The 22,634-nt window shown below is 36.8% G+C and overlaps 1 protein-coding gene across 2 annotated transcripts in view; it reads left to right on the top strand.

Annotated features, from left to right (window-relative positions):
• Positions 1-21,770, top strand: part of LOC6562208 (anoctamin-8) — a 34,274-nt gene extending 12,504 nt beyond the window's left edge. The window contains exons 3-18 of one of the 2 annotated variants that reach the window (XM_032736556.2): positions 7,949-8,201; positions 8,289-8,659; positions 9,097-9,389; positions 9,464-9,619; positions 15,120-15,255; positions 15,318-15,448; positions 15,510-15,827; positions 16,233-16,562; positions 16,665-17,015; positions 17,087-17,175; positions 17,523-17,657; positions 18,321-18,651; positions 19,312-19,410; positions 19,845-20,295; positions 20,362-20,507; positions 20,571-21,770. In XM_032736556.2, coding sequence (XP_032592447.2) covers positions 7,949-8,201; positions 8,289-8,659; positions 9,097-9,389; positions 9,464-9,619; positions 15,120-15,255; positions 15,318-15,448; positions 15,510-15,827; positions 16,233-16,562; positions 16,665-17,015; positions 17,087-17,175; positions 17,523-17,657; positions 18,321-18,651; positions 19,312-19,410; positions 19,845-20,295; positions 20,362-20,507; positions 20,571-20,804 — 3,824 coding nt within the window. In that variant the 3' untranslated portion in view covers positions 20,805-21,770. The remainder of the gene's footprint in view (positions 1-7,948; positions 8,202-8,288; positions 8,660-9,096; positions 9,390-9,463; positions 9,620-15,119; positions 15,256-15,317; positions 15,449-15,509; positions 15,828-16,232; positions 16,563-16,664; positions 17,016-17,086; positions 17,176-17,522; positions 17,658-18,320; positions 18,652-19,311; positions 19,411-19,844; positions 20,296-20,361; positions 20,508-20,570) is intronic. The other variant, XM_032736555.2, reaches the window with a different exon arrangement.
• Positions 21,771-22,634: the final 864 nt, after the last annotated feature.

The raw sequence follows: 22,634 nt of genomic DNA, 5'->3' as shown, positions 1-22,634 counted from the left end.
ATGCGCGCAAATTAAATAATAAATCTTGCCCTATATTTTCTGTATAATGAAAATCCACTTAGTGCAAGGGCGATGCCAACAGGAAACAACAGACAGCGCACGAGCCAAGGACATGCATGAAGCAGCAGGAGAGGAAGAGAGAGTTTGTAGGTGTGCGTGTGTGTGTGTGTGTGTGTGTCGAAGATTATTTAGTTGCGAGCTTTGGCATTTTAATCGAATTAAACATGAAATCAACAAAAGTTTCAGTCTCTTATATTTTAACTTGCCTTAAACAAATTATATAAACATCAATTTAATTTGGCGTTATTATGCCTTAAGGTGTGCAGAACAAGACGCGTTGACGACTGAGCCGACAAACTTGTGGTTCAACGACCACACACACACACACGCACACGCATAGACACGCGTCCCTGCGGCGTATACGTTTTGTTGTGCGTATACTTAATGTGACAGCTATGTGAAAAGTAGGCAACGCTTGGCGCGTCACTCAAATGCTTTGCGTTCTGTTTTACATAGGCGAAAACTGACAGTTAAGTGGCTGTTAGTCTTTCATGACAGGCTGTAGCCAAAAAGCCAACTTTGTGAACAGTTGACAAACATAACTGTACTTGTACACGCTTAGCGAGCAACCAAATCAACGAATTATGTGGCGATAGATGAATCAATTGACAGTATCTCTGCCAGAGGCTTAGTGATTACTGCATTTAATAGAGATATGACACAATTTGTGATTCCAATCAATTGACAGTATTTATGCGGCTTGATTGATTATTGCATTTGATAGGGATATGATGAAATATTTGATTCCTAGGAAATAAAATGCATGTTTAAATTTATCCCTGTTATAAACCGTTTAACTTTATTAACAACTGACTTTTTTTGCTTATTATTAATATATTTTTCAAGCTAACAGCTGCTTCTATTCGACTTGATGATGAAAATGAACTTTATAATTTTATTCTTAAGATTGCTTGGCAAAAGTTTGAGTTCGTTATTTAAAAATCAAAGAATCGAATAGAAAAACACCAAAATTCAATTCCATATAGATTATTTGAATTAATAATTTATTTCAAATTCAAGTTCAATGCTCAAGTGTCCTTTTATAGAGTTTATATCTTTCTCATTTATTTACCCAACCATTCTTTTGATATTTCTGCCAGCCGTAATGAAAAGAACTGCTGCCAAAGTCGTTTAAGTTTTTTGCAAGCAGCCTGCCTTTGTGCTTTACTATAGCTAGTATAGCTCAAATGCACCGACTTAGCTGCCCCCTGCCCCTGCGGCAGTGCCTGCTTGCTTATTGCAACAACTTTTGCAATCTGCTGACGTCAACGCTCATTAAGCTTTTCAAGCGCTCTTGGGGTGGACTTCAGTTCAGCATCGTTTGACATTTCTGTTGAGCGCTTTCCATCTGTCTTGGCTCAATACTCTGCCAGATTTACTGACGGGATTGTTTAATTTTTAATTGCTTAAAATGTTTATTCCAAAATTAAAACATCGAGCCACATATATCTCAACTCCGCGTTACCAAAAGGTCTGAAGTTTAGTTTGTATTTGGGGTTTACTATGTATTTGAATTCTTATTCCTTTGGAATTACTTTAAAAATGTAATTAACCTTAAAAAGCCAAACTAGCTATTCAAATATTCAAATTGAAACATAGTCACTTTGTATACAGATGTACATGAATACAAATTAATTAATAGATTAGATGGCAAATAATAATCTTATTAAATTATTTAAAAATCTTAACACAGTATTTTTTCAATTAACATCCAGTACTGGCTGTCCAAAGTTCTTGTTTTTATTGCTACGATATACTTTACTTATTAAACATCTTTCTGATAAATAAATAAGTAAAATATTTGTTGCTCAAATCTTAGCATCATAATATTGGTAAATCTCTTGCACTAAATATATTTATAGTTGGGTCATTATCATAAATTGAATTTATGTCCTTTTTGAATTATTTTCTCCGAGACTTAGACATCATCGTTGCTTTCACTTTGATTTTCAATTGTGCACTTCAATTATATATTCAGATTCAATCAATAAATAGACAGCGTTTGCTCAAGAGCCGCCACCATCTCTTTCAAATGTATGATGACCTTCCACCCTTACTCCCACTACACTCTTCAGTATCTGGTGTCTAACTGCTGGGCACTTTGACACTTTGAGTGGTATTAGTTGTCAGAGCGTTGAACGTGGATGAATATTCTTTGCATAAAATGCAAAATTGTCGGGTGAACGGCGGCAAAGTTTTCTCCTGCTTGGGGAATTTTAAGCTAGAAAATGTTATTGGCAAGTGAGCTGATTGCGAACAGTTAAAATTGGCAGTGGGGAGGACATAAAATATTTAAAGGATTTAGCTGAAATCCAGACTGATGTTTTTAAATGGCAGCATGGTAAAAGCACAAAGAGTTGTCGTCTGGTGGAAAGGAATAAATTATTAAGAAATTTTGAAATTATCTTAAAATTTAACTTTTAGTATTATGTTATTCTTGAGTAGTCTTGAGCCATGGAACTAACTGGGAGCATTAAATATGTATTCTGTGGGTACTCATCCATTGCCGTAAGTCCTTTAAATGATAGCAAGAACCTATTAAATATATATTAAATAAATACCGAAACAATCCTTTACGACATTCTTTACACGGGGGCCTCATAAAGCCGATTGGCAAATTGATGTCGACTGTCCAGTCAAGCGGAGTCCTGTGCCTGTGACCTACCACCATCAGCATAGTTGGCCTTTAATGGCACATTTTTATTGATGCACTGAACTCTACAAAAGATTAATGTGTAATTCCCTCATTGTGTGTCTAGGCTACCTTCGACAGTAACCTGCACTTCACGACTCTTGTGGGTATACACCCACAGTTCTATACAGTAAACAACGAAGACCAGCAAGGACTAATGCTTGGTCAGCAAAAATTAATTACATTTGTGTATGGGACAGTACAGAGGAACAGAATAGAGCGACAGTTAAGGCTGACAATGTCGAGTATTCAACATCATACTCTGAGAGTCTCGGTGGGCGTGAATGTGTGTGTGGATCGTTGAATTTGTGGCACATTTGTGGATGTCGGGAATGTAGTTTAGTCTCTTTAACTGCCATATAATGCATAATTGGTTGGTTAAAGATTACACATTCTATTAAGAACTGGCTGTTATAAGAAGCTTACAAACTCATATGCGGACTATCCAGTGTCTTTTCAATGATAAATATGAGAATGGAATGTCATAAATGTTAAGCTCTGAATAGTGTACTTGAGTGTTGCCAATGAATATGAATATCACTGTATAATTTTTGACGACAGCTGAATTTATCTGGCTTGGCCCAGACACAGTTGATATTTGAATACCTGATGTGACCATCTTAATGAGGCTTAGCGAGGAGCTCGAATGAAGTATTTCCATCATTTCATGATATTCATTTTATGGGTTGTACTTAACATGTATGTTGCAATATTCATTTCTGTTAGAGAATGCAATCTGTGCAGCAACGAGGGCAATCACAATTTAATTGTTTTGGTAGTCGCCACGTTTTGGGAAGACTCTGTCGCCTATACACGAAAATCACAGATTATAAAAGCAATTTTATAATATATAATTAATTGGCCTGAACCTACTTTGCACTGTTCGAAGTATTTATTTCTTTCAATTAATTGAATTATCCCTTAATCAGATTCGCTACGCACGGTTGCTGTGATGTCAGAGTTGCAAACGCATTGTTATCGATTAGCTGTTATTTGCTTACTGATCGTCGTTACAGTCATGTCCCATAAAACGTCAGCAGTAAATATATTTCACATATTTCCTCTTTAGTGGCGACATTGTTCTGGAATTTTTGTATAATTGTCACGTGCCCCAGAGGTGAATGTCATATGTCTATACTGGCCTAAATGTGCTGTTGTGTAGAATAAGTTTATTCCGATGGCTACACTTTATAGGCAACTGAATTTAACTTCATGTTGTCAAGTCATCTTATCTAAGATCAATAAATGTCAAAGAAAAAGGAGAAAAACGTTTATTAATTCTTGTGTCACTACACGAAATCCAGTCTTAACATAATTTGATTTCAATTAAACGCATTTGGGGCCACATTGCGTTAAGTGCACGATTTCTAATGAGTTTCTTTTGCCCATTTTGGCTGCTTGTCAATGTCATCAACACAGTCTAATTAAAACATAAACGGTCTCAAGTAGCTATAATGTGCTCACGACTCACGCAATTACAGGAACCGAAGTTGATTGTTGCTGTAGCAACTGATTAAATTTGAGTCATTTGCTGGCCTTTCTGGGTGGGTTGGGTGGTGCTTGGGCTCCTGGTTAATCGCTGGCTTTCGGGGTTACGTAAGTCTTACAAATTACGATGCTCACTCCCGATTGCCAGCCGGGAGGGCTTCTGCTTCAATGATTTCATTAACTATTCAGGACACAGCTTTCAGCTCGCATTTTTTCCCACTTTTTCCTATTTGTGATGTAGGACAGATCCAGCTGGTGCTGATTTAACAGCAGCACGAAATTTCAATTGTACCTGGTAATGACTGTAGCTTAATGAATTGTGCAGTTTTTGTATTGGATATGTTTTACTAGATTCAATTATATAACAATGCATTGGTCTCCTAATCAGTATTGATCCATTTCAAATTACTCTTTCTTTATTCTTCTTATTGAATTCATAGTTTTATTAAAGTTTAATTAATTTATAGTTTAATTAGGTTCAAGCTATTCTGCTAATAGCAAAACAAATGCACTTTAGTAAATGTTAATTACATAAAATAAATTACGAAATTTATAAGTAAAAAAGTAGATAAATAAATTAATATATTATTATTATATATTCTTGATTAGCACCAATACCCATGTTCCTCCGTCCGTCTGTCTGTTTCTATGCAATCTACAATAGATCATTAGTTCTGAAACTTTCTTTAGAAAACTTTAAATATTTATGTTTTCAGCTTATATACCAGATATGGCCGGATCTCATTACTAAATCATATAGCATATAAATATCAATATAAATATAAATAAATATTTATAGTGAAATTTATACTCCGGACTGCAAATGTTTAAAGACCGCATAATCTTCTTTGTTTGTATTTAATTAACTGCTACGTTCTGAGCAGTAGTAAGGAATTATATCTTATGAAACTATTCAATTGGCCAACCCATGAAACATTTATGCATATTGCCTAATCCCATTACCATATGCTTGGGCAGCTTAAAGCCGTTTTGCCCTTTAAGCCCTGTATTATACCGTCGCAGGATATGCAATAAAGTATCTCACTATTTACTATGCGTATGCTCCTTTCCAAGGGATATGGCCTTAGGTGTGCTTGTGTGTGTGTGGTGTGTGTGTGTGTGTGGTGTGTGATGCCTTTATTCATTGTCTGGATTTTATGCGCGAAGCGTGTGGCTCGTGTCGCCAATGAAATGGTGGCTCCCTATGGGTTACGGGACCCTATGCGAACAGCATATTAAAATGGTATGTTTGGGGATTTATTGGCTAAAATTTGCATCAACAATTTGCGCACTGGCTTACACCACAAATTTACAGCTCATTTGTTATGCTGCTAGCAATAAAATTATACAATTTCCATCTCGTACTTATTTGCCAACTGGCATTACACATTCTATACACAAAAAGATAAATAAATATATATATATATGTATATCTGTTAATCTGTCTGTGCATCCGATTTTATTTATGGAATTAATTGCCAAGCTACAGATTTTGTGAACATAAATAAGCACTCTCTCTCGCCCCTCTCTCTCCCTCTCTCCAGTTCTCTCTCACGCTCTCTCTAGGCTTGCCTAATGAGCTATAAATATATTTAGATATTAGCGGCAAAGTCCTTTTGTAAAATATTTTAATCTATTTCTCAGTTTGTTGTATAAATATCTGCAATGTTGCAATTGAGATGGAAGTTTACATTAACTGACTGCCGCCGGCCTTTAATAAGGTTTTAATCTTTTATGTTGGGCTTATTTTGGGCTCGTTTTTGTGCAGATTTCCGTTGGGGTAAAAGTTTTAAATGAAAGCTCTTCTAATTGAATTTTCCATTTTAAAGGCAACCTAATCTAAGAATAATTGCCAATTAATTATGTATTTTACTTGTTTCTCATATAAAAATAAACCATAAAAAGTGGCGGCATAGAAATCAGAACGTGTAACTTGCATTAGCCATTAGTTTAATGTACAATAATGGCTGCTGATAAGGGAATTGAAGGAGAATTGCAAGTTGCCCGTTTGCTATCAGTAGCAGAGCAGTCCTTGACTTACCTTCATAATTAATTGCGGCCTCGTGTATCGGCCAAATGGTCGTGCAGATATCAGAGGCCTAAAGTCACCTTTCTTCACTATAGTATTTGGCATTTGCGTGTTGCGACTTTGGCTCCTGTCATTAGTCAATTTTTGTGCTGTTTTCTTTTTGTGTGTGTTCTTATCATCGCTTTTCACATTTTCCTGAGTGGGCGGCAGTATTCAAGTTTCCTGCCCAGTTTTTGTGTTTGTTTTGTTGTCGTTTTGTCATTGCTGCAGGTTGCCACCACCTCTAATTAAAAGTTGTGGTAAATTTTTACGGTTTGTCATTTACCCTTGTGTTTGCTTGTTTGTTTGCAGCGCGCTATTCCTTTTCATGTATCTGACTGTTGGTTATGCAACACAATTTTGCAACATAAAGCTGCAGGTTTTGCGGCTTTTTGTGCTGCATTTGAACTAAGTACGTCAGGTGGATGCTAACCGTTGCTTGGCACATAATCTCGAGAGCTTTGCCATAAATAATTAAAAGTGATTTTCGCATTTGTTGCTTGTAAGAGATTTCTCTCATACAAGCCATTTATCAGAACAAATGCACAGATGGTGTTAACTGGCTTCTACCTTATTCGCTTTCTCTCTCTTTCTCTCTCTCTCTCTTTCTCTCTCTCTCTTTCTGTCTCACTCAAACTAACCTGATATCACAAAAAAAGTTTATATACCTTTATAAACTAGCTAAACTGTTGAAATATTTTAAATATCCAACGTATATTTATATATCTGTATCTGCAGCTTTATTGTGTATCTGCATCTGTACCTGATGGTCTTATGGAATTTTTGATACTTGCTCTACGAGCAGTTTGTGTTAGCGCCAATTTTCCTTGCTGACTCCATAATTCTTCTCCGCCAGCGGATGGCATTGTCAGCTTTGCCGTCTTTTTTATCCTCCGTCGACAGCAGACCATAAATATGCATTCGGCCCAAAAACAACATCTACAAAATTTATGTGCAAATGACGGAAAAAAACCTGCAGAAAATAGAAAAAGAAATATATGTATACGTAAATTTGCATTTATTTTTTCATTTTCTATGCGGTTTCAAATTTTCCATGGCATGAAATTGGTTAGACTCTATATGCATTGAAATTGGCTAAGCGAATGTATAGTTTGCCAATTAAATTTATTATATCTTATATCTTAAATATATCTTAAATCTTTTTAAATAACTATTTTCCTAATGGTAAACCATTTGATCGTTTTAAATGTGCTGATTCTGTTAGAACCCAAGCTTAAGATTCTTCTGCATTTGTTGTCATTTAGCTCTGCTTGAAAAAATTGATAATATCTTACTAAAACTCTTTAAAATGCTTGAATATAGATATTGTATATGTGTTCCCAATTACAAGGTCCATAAAGATAAATTAGAATCTATACAAAAACAATTTCAGCTAAGTACTCTTCGGAATTTTTACTTTATTCTTACTAATTAGTATTACTTATTTTTCTGAGTAACTAATAAATGTCAAAATTGATTGTTCCGATTTAATCATCGAAGTTAGTTCAACAATTCTAATTAGGAGAGATTATAGTAAATTAATCAATGCAACACTTTAATCGACACTTTAATCCACTTCTAAAATTTAAAATGCTTTTGGTTTTTGTCTAAAAATATTGATTCTGAATTTGTATTTGAAGCTTCCCGCCACCTACGCCGCAAAGTGCCCTACGCTGGTCATTTGATGACGCCGCGTCGCCTTTGGCTCAACAAAATACCGACACAATGCGATGTGGTCATTGAGTTCCCCGAGGATGCGCCAGATGAGGCGCTTCGCTGGCTTCTGGCCCGCATACGATGTCAGCCACCAGCCGGTCTGGGTCTCCTAGTTCAAGTTAAGGCGCACGAGAGTTCCAGACGCAATGCCTTCTATGTCAGTGCGCCAGTTAATGTGTAAGTAATGCAAAATTACTTTGTCAACTTTACTTTGTATGTTGCACATAGTATAGATATAATTTCAAGAAAATGAATTTCTTGCAGCCTCTTCAAAGCCGCTGAGGAAGCCCGCCTGCCGAAACGCTTGCGTCCAGATCTGGGCGGGGCACTGCGTGAGTTTACCACCCGTGAGAGCCACTGCTTCCAGCAGCTGCGTGGCGATGTGGGCAGCACGGCATTGTTCACCTCACAGGAGCGCCAGTGGCTGGTGTTGCAGGTGTTGCAGGGACTACGCGCCGGCTGCAGCGATATTGATGCACTGCAGGGACGCGCCGCTGTCGCCGAGGGTCAGAGCATTGTGGCCGCTTGGCAGGAGTCGGGTCTAATCACACAGGTTTTTCCGCTGCACGAGACACGCTCACTGACACAGCTGCAAACGCATTGGGTCAAGCGGATCTTTGCCCCACAGCCGCTCGGTGAGTGTCTGCACTTCTACATTAATTCACAAATTGATTTGGGTTGGCATACAAATCTCTCGAGACTTTTGGACGATTTTTGAATTTTTTACATTTATTCTGCAAAGGTTACCCAATTAGAGATAAGATTGACTGAAGGCCTAAAAGAAAAGTTTAAGCTTTATACATTTCTTGCTCCGCAAGTTGTTAAGCTTTATTGGAGCCCCAAAATATTCTTAGAAATACTCTACTTGAGCATGCTGGCAATGAATAATGAACTGTAATATTCATCTAAATTCTAAAAAAGAATAAATTTGTAGCTACATGAAGGTGTTAAATAATTAATTATTGAAATACTAAAGAGCTTTAGGCAACCAAAGATACATTTGCGAGATTTCCATGTCAGCCCCGTAAGATATATCTTTTTTTACTAGATATGTGTTCTGTGCGATTTTCAGATGATATTGCCGCATACTTTGGCGTTAAGGTCGCGCTCTACTTTGCCTGGCTGGGCCACTACACTTGTGCTCTGGGCGTGCCGGCTGTCTTTGGCACCATACTCTACTGCATACTGTGGGGCAAGGGCCAAACCGCTCAGGATATGGGCCATGTGCTGTTCTCGCTGTTTAATGTAGCCTGGGCGTCGCTGTATTTGGAGGCATGGAAGCGGTACTCCGTGGAGTTGGCCTTTCGTTGGGGCACATTATCCACGCCCCCAGAGCTACTCGAACCGCCCAGGCCGCTCTATAAAGTGAGTAGTCCCCCATCGACACTCAATTCTGATTAACTTGGCTAACATTTCAATCTGCTGTTTATTGTGAACAGGGTCCGCTGGAGGAGAACAATGTGACGGGTCGATTAGAGCCCAAAGAGGCACCCGCCTGGCAGCGTCGTGCCTTTCGTTATTTGGTCAGTTTTCCAGTGATTGGACTCTGCCTCTGCGTGGTGTTTGCTGTGATGTTTCTCATGCTGCGATTCCAGGTGAGTTCAAATTAGCAACATCTTTGGTTTATTGACTACTGTGTGTCCCTGCAAAGAAGAGAGACAAGTTTGTTCTTTTATTTTTAGCATGTTTACATTTTCGGTAACTTTGTTTTTAATGCCAACGATTAAATAAATTAAGACCTCAATTCGAACGTATTTACTTGTTGATGATGTTATGGCTCTGAAGTTCTGAATTTATTAATTTCATGTTGATTATTATCAGTCAACACAGAAAAATACAAAAATCTATATAGAAACAATATTAAAAATGAAATTAAATATTTAAGTTTATGTTCAGAAATTAGATAAATGTATTTTGGAGAACATTTTCATTATAATCCTTCATTATATAATGGAATTCCTATGACGTTGCTCTGCAGTAGTCAATTAATTCAAAATATCATACTTATAATTGAGTTATTATTTGTTTTAATTTTTTTGCTTAGAGAAATCTATTAGATGATTGATGTACAGGCTTCATGATTATATATATGAATTATTCAATTTTGGAACTAAAGAGATTCACTTTTCGACCTGTACTCATAAATATGTTCTTAACAATGTTCAAGTTTGGAGCTAGCTTCAAATTAAGGTCAATAGACTTACTTCAAGTATCGGGTAACATCATCATCAAGTAACAGTCCATATGCTAAATCTAATGGCAAGCGTATTACAAATTTAGTATTCCCTTGGGGAATTGCATGATTATCACACAGTGCGTATAATTAATATGGTTTTTTATGACAAATGATACCCAAACCCATCCGAAATTCCCACGATGTCTGTCATAATTTGAGAAACGAGTGTGTGTGTCTCTGTGTGTGTGTGTGTGTGTTAAGTTTAACGCCTTTTAATGTGTGTGTGAGGTGTGTTTATCAATTTGCTTAGGGGTATCCATTCGCAATTCGTTAGCGTGCTTGTTGTTGCCGTTGCTGCTGCTGTTGTTGCGCTTCACACTCATTAGAGCACACGCACACTTCCACAAGCACGTAGACACATTAACTGCCACACACACACACACACAGACACACACACACACACACACACACACACACTCGCACACCCACCATTCACGCTCATTTTCCGGTTGACGCTTGCTCTGCTGCATTTGGCTTTCTTATGCGCACCTCTTTGTTTTTCTTTCTTTTTTGGCTCGTTTTCTTTTTCCTTTTATTTTTGTTGATTTTACGTTTCGTTTGCAGTGCAAAGGCAAATACAAATACAACAAAGTCAAATGAAATGAAAACGTTATTTATCATACATCACGCCTCATTGAATTATTTTCCTTCTTTCCGTTCTTTCTTCGTTTGTTTGTTGTTTCTTTTCCGCAGGATTGGCTGGATCATCATAACATACCCGATAAAGGAATTGCTCAATGCATGTATAATTTGCACAAGGTTTTTATTCATTTTTAACTTTTATTATTATAATTACTCGTACTAGTATATATATATAAATGTATTTTTTATGCTCACACTTCGACGATCTATAAAACTAGCTATCATATCATCCATGTCTCGTACTTACCACTCACCACTCGCAACAATACCAAAGGCATACCCTGCTTTTCATAAAAGGTGTGAGGGGCGAATTGTAATTTTTTCTTAAATCTGAATCTAAAACTCTTTTGAGCTACGATAAGAAGGGCGTCCTGTATAATACCAATCGACTTGTTAGCATCTTCATAAGGTATCAATTGATAAGTCATCTTATTCATGTCAGTCTGTCTTTCAAGCACTGTGATGTTTGTGGTTATTATTAGATAAAGAACTGATTTTTTGTAGATTTAAAAATGGAATCGTAAATAAATATACCAAGTCTTAATCGCTTAAAGTTTTTTTTTAAAATAGTTAAGATTATTTAATTTTATTTAATCGATTTAAAATAGATGTTTACAATTATTTTTTAATGTATTTGAAATAATTTATTATCTATGAACTGAGTTAAAGCCTTTTTAGATTAGGTATTAAGTATTAAATCAAACGAATGTACAAAAAAATAATTTAAAATGAACGATAAACTATTGAGTTATATAATAAAAGGTGAAAGTTTCACGTAACACGTTAGTGCTGAACAACTTACTGCAAGTGAGTTAAAAACAAGAAGCTTCGTCGCTTTCAACTTGTGCTTGGCTGTGCGAGTTTTAATTAAAACTTTATCCATACGCACTCGCGGCGCATTTCTGCAATGCCTTTTGGCCAACAATTTACATTGGAACTTTTTAAGGCAAATACACATACACACAACCAAAATGTCGAAAGAGAATTCTTAACTGGCGTTGATTAAAATGCTCCGAAAGTGGCCAGCGGCGTTGGCATTGTTACAGTTTTCAGTGGGAGTCCCAAAGTTAAGGAGGCCGAAAGAAAAGCGAAATAGAAACCAAAAGCGTACATTGATAAAATGGGCAACGCCTTGCTTGACACTCGCCATATTTTACGCATGATTGAATACTAAGAATAGAAACAACCGACAACAAGAATCAACAATAGGCACAGCTACAACAAAAGGTAATGCCAACAAAGTGGTATAGCAATTATTTAGGCATCCCCCCATTTCCACCTCCTAATTTAGGAGCAATTTCTAACAATGAAACAATTAAAGACACTCAAAAGAACAAATCTCTTTAGTAGAAACCAAGCAACATTTTCAATGTAACACATTGTTTTATATCAATATTTTGGCCGGCTTATGTATAGTTTTACTATCATTGTTGAAAATCCTTGGGTAACCGAGACTGTATCACAAATTGTTTAAGCTGCTTAATAACAATGAAACAGACAAGGTTGTGCTCAAATTGTTTTATCACAATTAGTGCTTCAACTTATCCTCTTCTGATTTAAATCTCGTTGGTCTTACATAAGTTCGCTTCTGTCTGTAGAGCAGACTGAATAGAAATTGCGTTATTAACAATTACTGAATTGTGTAATGGAGCTATCACTTTGTGGATGCATTTCATTTCCCGTTAGTTCAAGTACTAAATCCGACCAACTCGGACTATCCATAATCTGACAATGACATTATTATGCTGCTGTCTTGTCTCATGCATTCTTTTATGCACTGCGTATACCCCGTCTTAATAGAACTAAATAAGAATGCTGTTTTCGAGTGAGCTCGACTAATATATACCCTGAATATAATTGTTTTTTAATGCGGTTTTATTGTCAAATTAACTATTTTTCCCCGGCACAGTTACTGGAGACTACAAAAGTAAAACTAACTGACAAGAAATGCTTTCGCCTGATGAATAACATTTCATGTAGTATTCGCGAAACGAGGGCAATTATCGATAAGAATTAAATAAGCTTTGTCTGCAGTGGGTATAAGATATAATATATATATAGCATATTCCACAGTTGAAGTCTGCGAGATTGGCATGTTGATGCAGACGGACAGGCGGAAATTGCCATTTGTATTCGGCTGCTGATATTGATCAAGAATATATATGATGTGGCAGATGTTTCCTTCTGCCTTTTACGTACTCATGCACAAAACCATTATACCCGTTTTACTCATTTTTAAGGAGTTCAGGGTATTAAAAGAGAACCTAAAAACTGGAACACAAACAATGCATTTTGGTTTAAAAGCGCTTACATGTGACAGAGCAGACTGCTGCGCTCGTGTGTGTTTGTGTATGTGTGTGTGTGTGTTTGTGTATGTGTGTGTGCTTGTGTATGTGTTTGTGTTTGTGTATGTGTGTGTCGGTGTTTATGTGTCACGTTCAGCAAGTCAGTCAATTGCTCAGTGTAGTAAAAGAGTTAAGTACTCGTGTCAAGTCAAGCTAACTAAATTGTGCTTCTAGTTTTAGTGCGCCGCTCTTGAGCTTCTAATGGCAAGAGCTTAAAATATAATATATAATATATATATATATATATATATATAGTAGCACATCAAAAGCACCTATAAAAAAATTATTACAATAAAAATGACTAAGCATTTTACTTTATTTGCAAGGATAAACATTTTTAAGGCATCATAAAGATTTTTAAATTTAAGAAATATGAAACTTTACCTTAATTTTAAATGTTTTACACAGTATATTTTAAATTAAACTAAAACAAATTGAAAAATACAAATTCATCAAATCAAATTAAAAGGGGTTTTAAGCCATAGTTAATTATTTGATTATTATATGTTCTTCAAAAAATACAAATTTATACATTGTATATGTTTATTTCTTTATTCAAAATCTTACAGATATAGATACAGAAAAAAATATATATATTCTGATTGAACACAGTAATATTTGGCTAAACAATAGCTGTTTTCGCGTACAATGTTAGTTAATCCCATATGCCCCATAATTATAATGCTGCAAACACTATGCAATCATAATCATTCATAATATCCTGTTCTTAACGCTGTGCTGCTTATGCCAACGAGTTGCGGAAATGATGAAATTCAGCTTGCAGTTGAGCCGACTACCTTAGCCCAACACAAGCTGCTAATTAAGTTGAAAATGATGCAATAACACAAAAGGGACCCACACACACGTATATATATATACAAACACACAGACTCTCGCTGCAGCAGTGGCAGATTAAAAAGCGCAAACTGCTTTTGTTATTGTGTGCCACAAAATGGGCGCCTGCTGGTAGGCAATGAGTTTATTGTTGTTACAATACCCAGCAAAAGTGGCAGGCTGCGCGGCATATTCCTATGGCATGAATACATTTTAAACAAAGGAATATTTTTGGCATGCTGAGAGAATAAAAAAAAACTTAAAATTGTGCTATGCTATTCAATGAAATGCATGAAAGTAATCTTTTATCACCTAAAATTAATTATGGAAAAAAAATTATGGAATATTTGATAAAGTATGGTGTCCATACCAAATTATGGTATTTTAGTCTCTGCTATTCAGAAATAAATATGACTTTTTATTAAAACTCCACAATTTTTAATAAAGGTATTAAAAAAATTAAAATGGAAGTTACAATAAACAAATTATATACAATGAAATTAATACAAAAGTAAAATATTTCTAGTAAGGATTAGGGATAAGTCAAAAAAATTGGTAATTAGATCAATTCAGAAGGCTGCTGTTTGCGAGTTAGGAGGTATTTCATAGTCTGGTAATTGTTTGATTTTGGTTTGAAATTAAAATATCCCTTAAATGCTTCGAGTTTACTCCAGAGACTGCATATGCCAGTTTGAGTTCTCAGCCATTGTACACAAAACGTTTAATAACCATTCAACTCCCCCATCACTGTGGGCTTTTATTCAACCACTTCACACCGGAAATATCTTAATGTAATCAGAGCTGCAATGTAGTAAATGAAGTGCGTGTATAGTAATTGACTTGCTGGCAAAATCAAATGCTATTAAATAGCTAGTGTTGGGGGCAGCCAGAAAAACTATGTTTGGTTAATGTGCTCGATTGACAAGTTGCCACTTCTTTATTACCACTCTCTTTCTCTAATTTCTGTATATTATATCAGTTAATTTGTGTAAATATGCACTCATTAATTTTATTTGTTTTTGTTTTTGTGCGTTCTAGGATTGGTGGGACTCCAAGTTGCCGGAGGAGAGTGTTCTGTGCTGTCTGAGTGTGATACCCAAAGTGCTTTTGGCTGGTGCTATTACCTTGATGGATGAGGCATATTTCAAATTGGCAGTTTGGCTTAACGATCGAGGTGAGACATAATCGAACAACAGCTTTGGATAATTAATCTATAAACATTTATATGCTCCACAGAAAATTATCGACTGCAATCGAAGTATGAGAACCATTTGATTGCTAAAGTGGCCCTCTTTCAATTTGTCAACTCGTTTCTATCGCTCTTCTACATTGCCTTTTATTTGCGCGATGAGGATAAGCTTAAAGAGGTTTGCCCAACATATTTTATGCATTTGATTACCATTATTTAAACTCTCTGCACTTTTTCAGCAACTTGCTGGCCTGCTAATCTCTCGCCAAATCATTGGCAACTTACGCGAATCGGCCATTCCCTATTTCTTGGAGCAATGGAAGCTGGCCAAACTGAGCTTCAATATGTGGGGCGCCCTCAGTCCCACACAGACTGTGAACCGCAGTCTGGCAGATGAACTGGCCACCGCCGAGCAGAAACTTAAGGATGATGCAGCTGCTGCCACGTCCACAACGCAGGGCCAACAGGAGGAGCAACAGCAGCAGCATCAGCAGCAGCAGCATGCGACAAGCAAACGCAACATTGGCCAGGCTGAGATTGAGAGCTCATTTTATAAGGTTAGTGCTATAGAAAAATATTAACAAATCAGTAAATCTGTTAAAAACATTAACGAAAATAAAAAATTCAAAATGGTTTCTTCAACAATGCCAAAAACACTTTAGATAAAAAGCAAATTTTTAGTTCAAATGGAAGTTGGCTGAGAATCAAATAAATAAATTGTGATAAAATATAATATTCGAAATGGTTTCTTTAACACGTGCCAAATAAATGTAATTTGAGTTAAAAACGTTGCATATGTATGAAAATAGACGTAGTTTTGAGTCAATCTAAATAGCTAATTGTCTATTTTACGTATACAATAAAAAGCATACCATTTTAGCATAAGTTAGATTCTTAGATTCTTATAATTTATTCTATTGGAAACTACGTGTATATTGAAAGTGATGTTTTGTGTTTTGCAGTACGATGGCACCTTCTCGGATCATTTAGAGATGCTGGTGCAGATGGGTTACGTGGTCCTCTTCTCGGCTGCATTTCCCCTGGCTGGCATTTGTGCGCTCATAAACAACCTAATGGAGATACGGTCGGACGCATTCAAGCTGGCCCATGTGCACCAGCGTCCATTTGGGCAGCGTGTGGCCAACATTGGCACCTGGCAGAATGCGTTGAGTATCCTGTCGCTGGCCGCGGTAATTGTGAACTGTGCGCTGATTGGTTTGTCCGGTCAGGTGTCTCGCCTGTGGCCCGGTCTGTCAACTGCACAGACTATTATATTGATAGTTACACTGGAGGTAAGTGTGATCTCTGGAATCTACGCATTAGCCAGAGGATATTATAAGTGTTTGGATTGCCTAAAATAGCCATTGTTTCCTGTTTTTCTTTTTTGTTCACAGCACATCATGCTGGGACTGCGGCAGGCGTTGACATGGCTGCTGCCGGAGCTGCCCTCCTGGCTGGCAGCGGAGATAGCTCGGGCCGAGCACTGTCGTCGTGAGATGCAATGCAAGGGCACCTCGCCACGTCCTACCCCGCCGACACCGCCATCAACCACATCCACTCAGCCGGAGCAAGAGGGCACGGGGGGCTCGAACACCACACACGATCAGTCCATGGAGAGTCAGCTGGCCGAGAATATGCTGCTTTATGGCCACGAGTTGGCTGCCAGCTATGGGCGGAGTAGCATCGAGGCGGATGTTAATATTTATGAGAGTCGCGACTCCTCGCCGGATTCGCCACCATCGCAGGTGCGTGTTAAGCGTATGCATCAATTTAAAATGAAAGTGATTAATTTACACATTTTATTTAAATATTGCAGACGAGCACAATACTCATACGTCCGCTGCATGAATCGACGCCGCCGCACGGTGGCGCCTCGCTGACCAGCTTGCATCTGGATGGGAATGGGTGAGGCAGCAAATTACTATATAAAATATTAATATAGGACAGCCTAAGTTATTTTGCACACGCCAACTCAATTAAGTAACAACACACACACACACACACACACACACACACACTAAATACATAAGCACACACACATGCCACACTCACACAATCATACTCACATATGTGCACCTCGGAGGCACGTTCAAAGTTCTCGTAATAATTTCCAACAAGTCTTGTTTATGTAAATATTCTCATTCTTATTTAATTTATTTAATAATGGGCACTGTTTTTTATTACTTATATGTATATTTACTTTGCCCACACAAATTGCATTTATATTTTTCCCAATAAAAAATCTTGTGCAGTGCTTGTAAAAGTTGTAGACAAAAATCGCTATTCTTCATACCGGAAATACCGCCATTTCTTGGATGTTCGGTGCGCAATTTGAGCGCTCTGTCATCTCACAGCCAAAGAATGCAACAACAACAGCTGCTAAGCGGGTAAATCTAGTCTATACCAATCTATAGTTGCAGTACTTAGAAAACACAGTGTTTTTGAAAATGCTACTCTCCATTTTTTAATTTTTGCGCTTTACTTTTACTGAATGGAGCAATAGTAGAGAGCTGACGTGATTGCTCTTTCTGCTATGGTGGTAGTAAATTCAAACACTGTATATACAGACATTTGTATATATTGTACACATTTGGGCATATGTACACATGTATCTGAATATAAAACCGATATTTGTTCTCGTTTTTGCTGTGTGTTGTTGTTCTTTTCGCTTTCCGAAATTCAAAATTTGTGATGTAAAACTTTTCTCCGATTGGCACAGCTCGCTAACTTTACAAGTCGCTTCTATCTATATATATCTTTTTTTTCTTAATATAATGTAAATATTATGACAAGTAGCGGTTTTCCAGCAAATCGAATAACTAAAGTTTTGTTCATTTTTGAATTGTAAAATATTGTAACAAAAGCTCGCTAAATATTTTTAATGACTTTCACAATTAAAAACTTTCAAAAATATGCCGGAGCTTAAGAAATCGAATGAAAGAGTTAATTCGATCACTGGAATACCCGCTACTTTTCTCCAACATTTTAAACAAATTCACACTCTATTTTGATCTATTTTATGTCTCGCTTGCTCATATGGCACTTTACAGCGCTTCAGCTAGCACACTAGCTCTAAACTCTGCCGCTGCCAGCTACGCTCAGATGCGAATGCAATCGATGCTTATACAAGATATACCGCCGTTCCGTAAGAAATCTAGTGATTCGGCCGATCACACTGGCAGCAGCACAGGCAGCAGTCCACAGCGTGCCTCGATGCGTCAGTTGCAACTTCAACAACTACAACAACAGTCAGCCCACCAGCAACAGCAGCAGCAGCAGCAACAACAACAGCACCAACAAACATCTAAAATCCCTGAGATTCCGCCGTACAACAAGACGCGTAAAATATCCGCGGAGAGTGCAACACAATTGCAGATGAGCGTAAGACATAGATCAACATTTGTATTTCATAATTTCTCTAGATATATAAACACAAACATAAAAAAGTCGACATACTGATTGAACATTACTGTGTAGTTGAAACCCTTGGTGCTTAAATACAAACCTAGCTAGTAGGTACTACTATGACACGTTTACCACAAAATACCAAGTACAACATTTGTGGCATCCTCTGTGAGTAGTTTCGTAGACTTTTAATTTTTAAAATTTTGCCAAATTTACGTCACACCTCTACATTAAAACTGAGCTATTCCGCTAAAAGATCACCTATTCTATTTTTGTCGATCTTAGAATGAATGGTAAATGCACAAAACATATAAATAAAAAACCGGAAAAACATTTAAAAAATACAAAAATGAACGGCGAAAATGTTTCCTTCCAACCTTGACTCTTATTGAATATTTGCAATGGGTACAGGTTATGAAATATTAATAATTTAAATAATTTTTCAAAATTTTGCATAATTTAATTTAACTTCGATTTTCAACTGGATGGAAAAATTTACACAAAAAATGAAAAATAAAACTTAAAAACGTTTGAACTATATTCATTGTATAGGCTATATAGATAATACATTAAACAGTGCATACACTTAATCAAAACAATCCAGAAGCTACTCTAACATCATTCTCCTGTTTAAAGGATAAACTACAGATTAAACTCCACGGACCTGAATGGATGTCCCGCTTAAAGGTCAACGATAATACGAGCCTGCATAGAAGCATAGATTGTATTGCCAAGGTAGTCGAGAGATAACTGACATAAACCCCTATTAAATATGTGTTAATCGATGTGTGCTCGATGGGGGTTTTGATATACCCACCATATATAGATATACATATACATATATTGATCTATAATATTCTCAATGTATTCAATTAAAATGTTTGCGTTGCAATTGAGGCTGCGTTCTGTACGTAGTTAAGATCTTTTGAGGCAACTGAAATGTACTTAATAACAATCATCTTAAAGGCTCAAACTTCTTGGCATGGCAATTGCTTGATCTCACACATATGTATAACCAATTTCACGCTGGCTTCAAACACACCCACAAACTCATTATTAACATGTGCATGTAACAAGCTTTAAGTGTGTGTTTGTGCGTAGTTTGCATACAGATAATAAGCAGGTCGATTAACTTAATTCTGTACATCCTCCCAATATCCAATCACAAGGAACTCGGCAGCAGTGCAGCAGATAACACCGATATTTTAAAGCCAGCGCCCTCGTGGAGCAATGTGGCGCTTAAGACGGGCGCAACAAGCAGCTTGATGTTGGCGACACCGCCAGCCTCCCAGCAGCAGCAGCAACAACAACAACATCATATTGTTGCCTCATCATCATCCTCATCGGGCGGCGGGGGCAGCGTTTTTAGTCCTAGCGGCGCCGGCCCCACAGCCAGCGGCAGCGGCATCAGCAATTCACAGTCTCGACCCAGCGTGGGCGCTCTATCGAATTCCTCATCAGGCTCATCACACAAGCAGCAGCAGAAGCTGGCGAAGGAGGAACGAGAACGGGAACGAGAACGGGAACGGGAACGAGAGCAGGAACAGGCACAAGCAGCTGCTGCTGCAGTCACTGCATCCACTTCGGCTGCATCCGGCAGTGCAGACGACGAGACAAAGGGTGAGTCCAACAAATTGGGCAAACAGAAAAAACTTTTAATTAATTTGACAAATATTTGCCTTACAGCTGCTGAATTGGCGGCCAAGAAATCGCGGCTTAAACAGAAGCTGGTCAAAAGTGCACGCTCTGTGGCCATATTCTCACTCAAGCTGAAGGAGCGAAGACAGCGCGAGGCTGAAAAGGCGGCGACAATTGCCGTCGAGCACGCCAAGGTAGACGAGATGATTTGACACGACTTCAATATACCCTATACTTAATTTCTTTGCATTATTCAGGCTCTGGCTAAGCTGCCCATGCCCCAGCCCGTGGGCGGTGAATTATCCTTAATACCCATCGAACACCTAATTCAAATTGAGGATATAATGCCAGCGATCAAGGCTGCAACAACAGCAACAACATCGACCTCATCGGCACAAGCTACTTCTTCTCTGTATCATCATCAACAGCAGCAACAGCAGCAGCAACAGCAACAACAACAGCAACAGCAGCATTATCACACGGATAACTAAACTTAACTCAAAGCAACAAAAAAAAAAAAACTAAAACATAAACGTATCTAACCCCAGCGCACATTGTAAATAGTTTTTTCTATGCACAACCTCATCTGGTCCAGTTTTAAATGATCTTTATATAAAGAAAACTAAACAGAACCATAACCTTAATTGATGATATGAGCAATTTGCTGAATGTGTGTCTTGTCCAGAGTTGGAAGCAACTAAATAACCTATACATATTTAGTAATACTCACTCACAATAACAACTAATTACCGAAAATGAAAAAAACCAAAAACAAAAATACTTCATTAAATGGCTAAAATCACAATCCCAATCACAAATCGGCAAGTGACTTGAGTCGCTTCAAATGTTGTCTTCATCAAACTCGCAAATCGCATAAATGTTAGTCAAATGAAATATAAAACGAATTTTGTTTAGCGTTTTAGTCGTTAAATGTTTTTTGAGTAGTTAATGTTATTAGCGTAGAGCTAAAAAATTATCAACAAAATCAAAAGAAAAAAAGCAATTTGTTAAAAGTTGATGTTACGTTTTGCATTTATGTTGCCAGTAAGTGATTACGTATTACTGATATTTAAAATAATGACATACGTACTTAACAGTAAGCTGCAATGAGTATTTTCTTAGTTTAATATGATTCCTAATGCTAATCATTATTAAAAGCACGCTTTTCACAATTCAGTTTCGGCACCCATTGCAGTAGTCTTTCGTATTTTAAGAAATTCAGAGACAGACACACACACACACACACACACACACACACACACACACACTCACTTATACAACGACAAACTGTGTTCGCATATGTCGTCCATTGTTCCTTCCATCTATATAAATATTTACAAAAGACAGACAAAGTGAGAGGAGAGAATTAGTCCGAAATGTTACAAGGATAAATCGACGCACTCGCTTCAAAATGGAAATAAAACTATATTTACAAGAATTCGAATACAGTAAAAAATGTTGCATATTTGCTTTGTATAACTATTTTTAATTTGTTTACTGCTTGAGCAAATCACGAGTATTTATAATATTTAGGCTGTACACATACAAAAGGACAACCACACACACACACAAACACACACAAAACTCTACCGATGGATATTTGTACATAATATTTAGCATTTAAGTGTCAACGAGAAATTTACAAAAAATACAAAATAATTAAAATTATATATGACTTTGTGTTGGAAACGAAAAAAAAAATAATTAAGTAATATATTTGACAAAATACTTGAAACAACTTTTTTATGTGGTCTTCTTTTCGGCTGGGTATTTATCTTACAGAACAGCTAATCAACTCAGGAAACAGTAGTATATTTTGGGGAGGCGCTAATACTACAAAGATATGACAGAATTACAAAATAGGTTTTAATAAGTACGCATTACACATGAAAATGAAATTCTTTAGCTTAAATAAAGTTATAATGAATGAGTAATCAACGAGGCTAAGACTAGGGAAAACTTTTAAATAAAATTCCAAGCTAAAGTAAAATCGAGATATTGTTGAAGCATTGGTGATTCAAGTCGAATAACGATGAACAGGAAATTGGATCATAAGAAATGTGTCTATGGAAGACGATATTATTATTTGTATATGAAATGAAAATACAATTTAAGATAAAATTACATATAAAGAAAGCAAGAAATATAAATAAATGATTCAAATCGAGTAATGATATTTTTTAATATTGCTTTTTTATCAATTTTTAACTTTTTCTTATTTATGCTTCAAGTATACACTTGTTATTTAATACGCAAGTTACAATGTCATTTAAAATAAATTATAAAATTACAATTATGAATATTCTTAATAAACAATTTAA

This window comes from Drosophila grimshawi, unplaced genomic scaffold (assembly GCF_018153295.1).
Source record: "Drosophila grimshawi isolate 15287-2541.00 unplaced genomic scaffold, ASM1815329v1 contig_1377, whole genome shotgun sequence".
Taxonomy (NCBI): Eukaryota; Metazoa; Arthropoda; class Insecta; order Diptera; family Drosophilidae; genus Drosophila; species Drosophila grimshawi.
The sequence above is the reverse complement of the archived record's forward strand: the minus strand, read 5'-3'. Positions and strand labels throughout refer to the sequence as shown.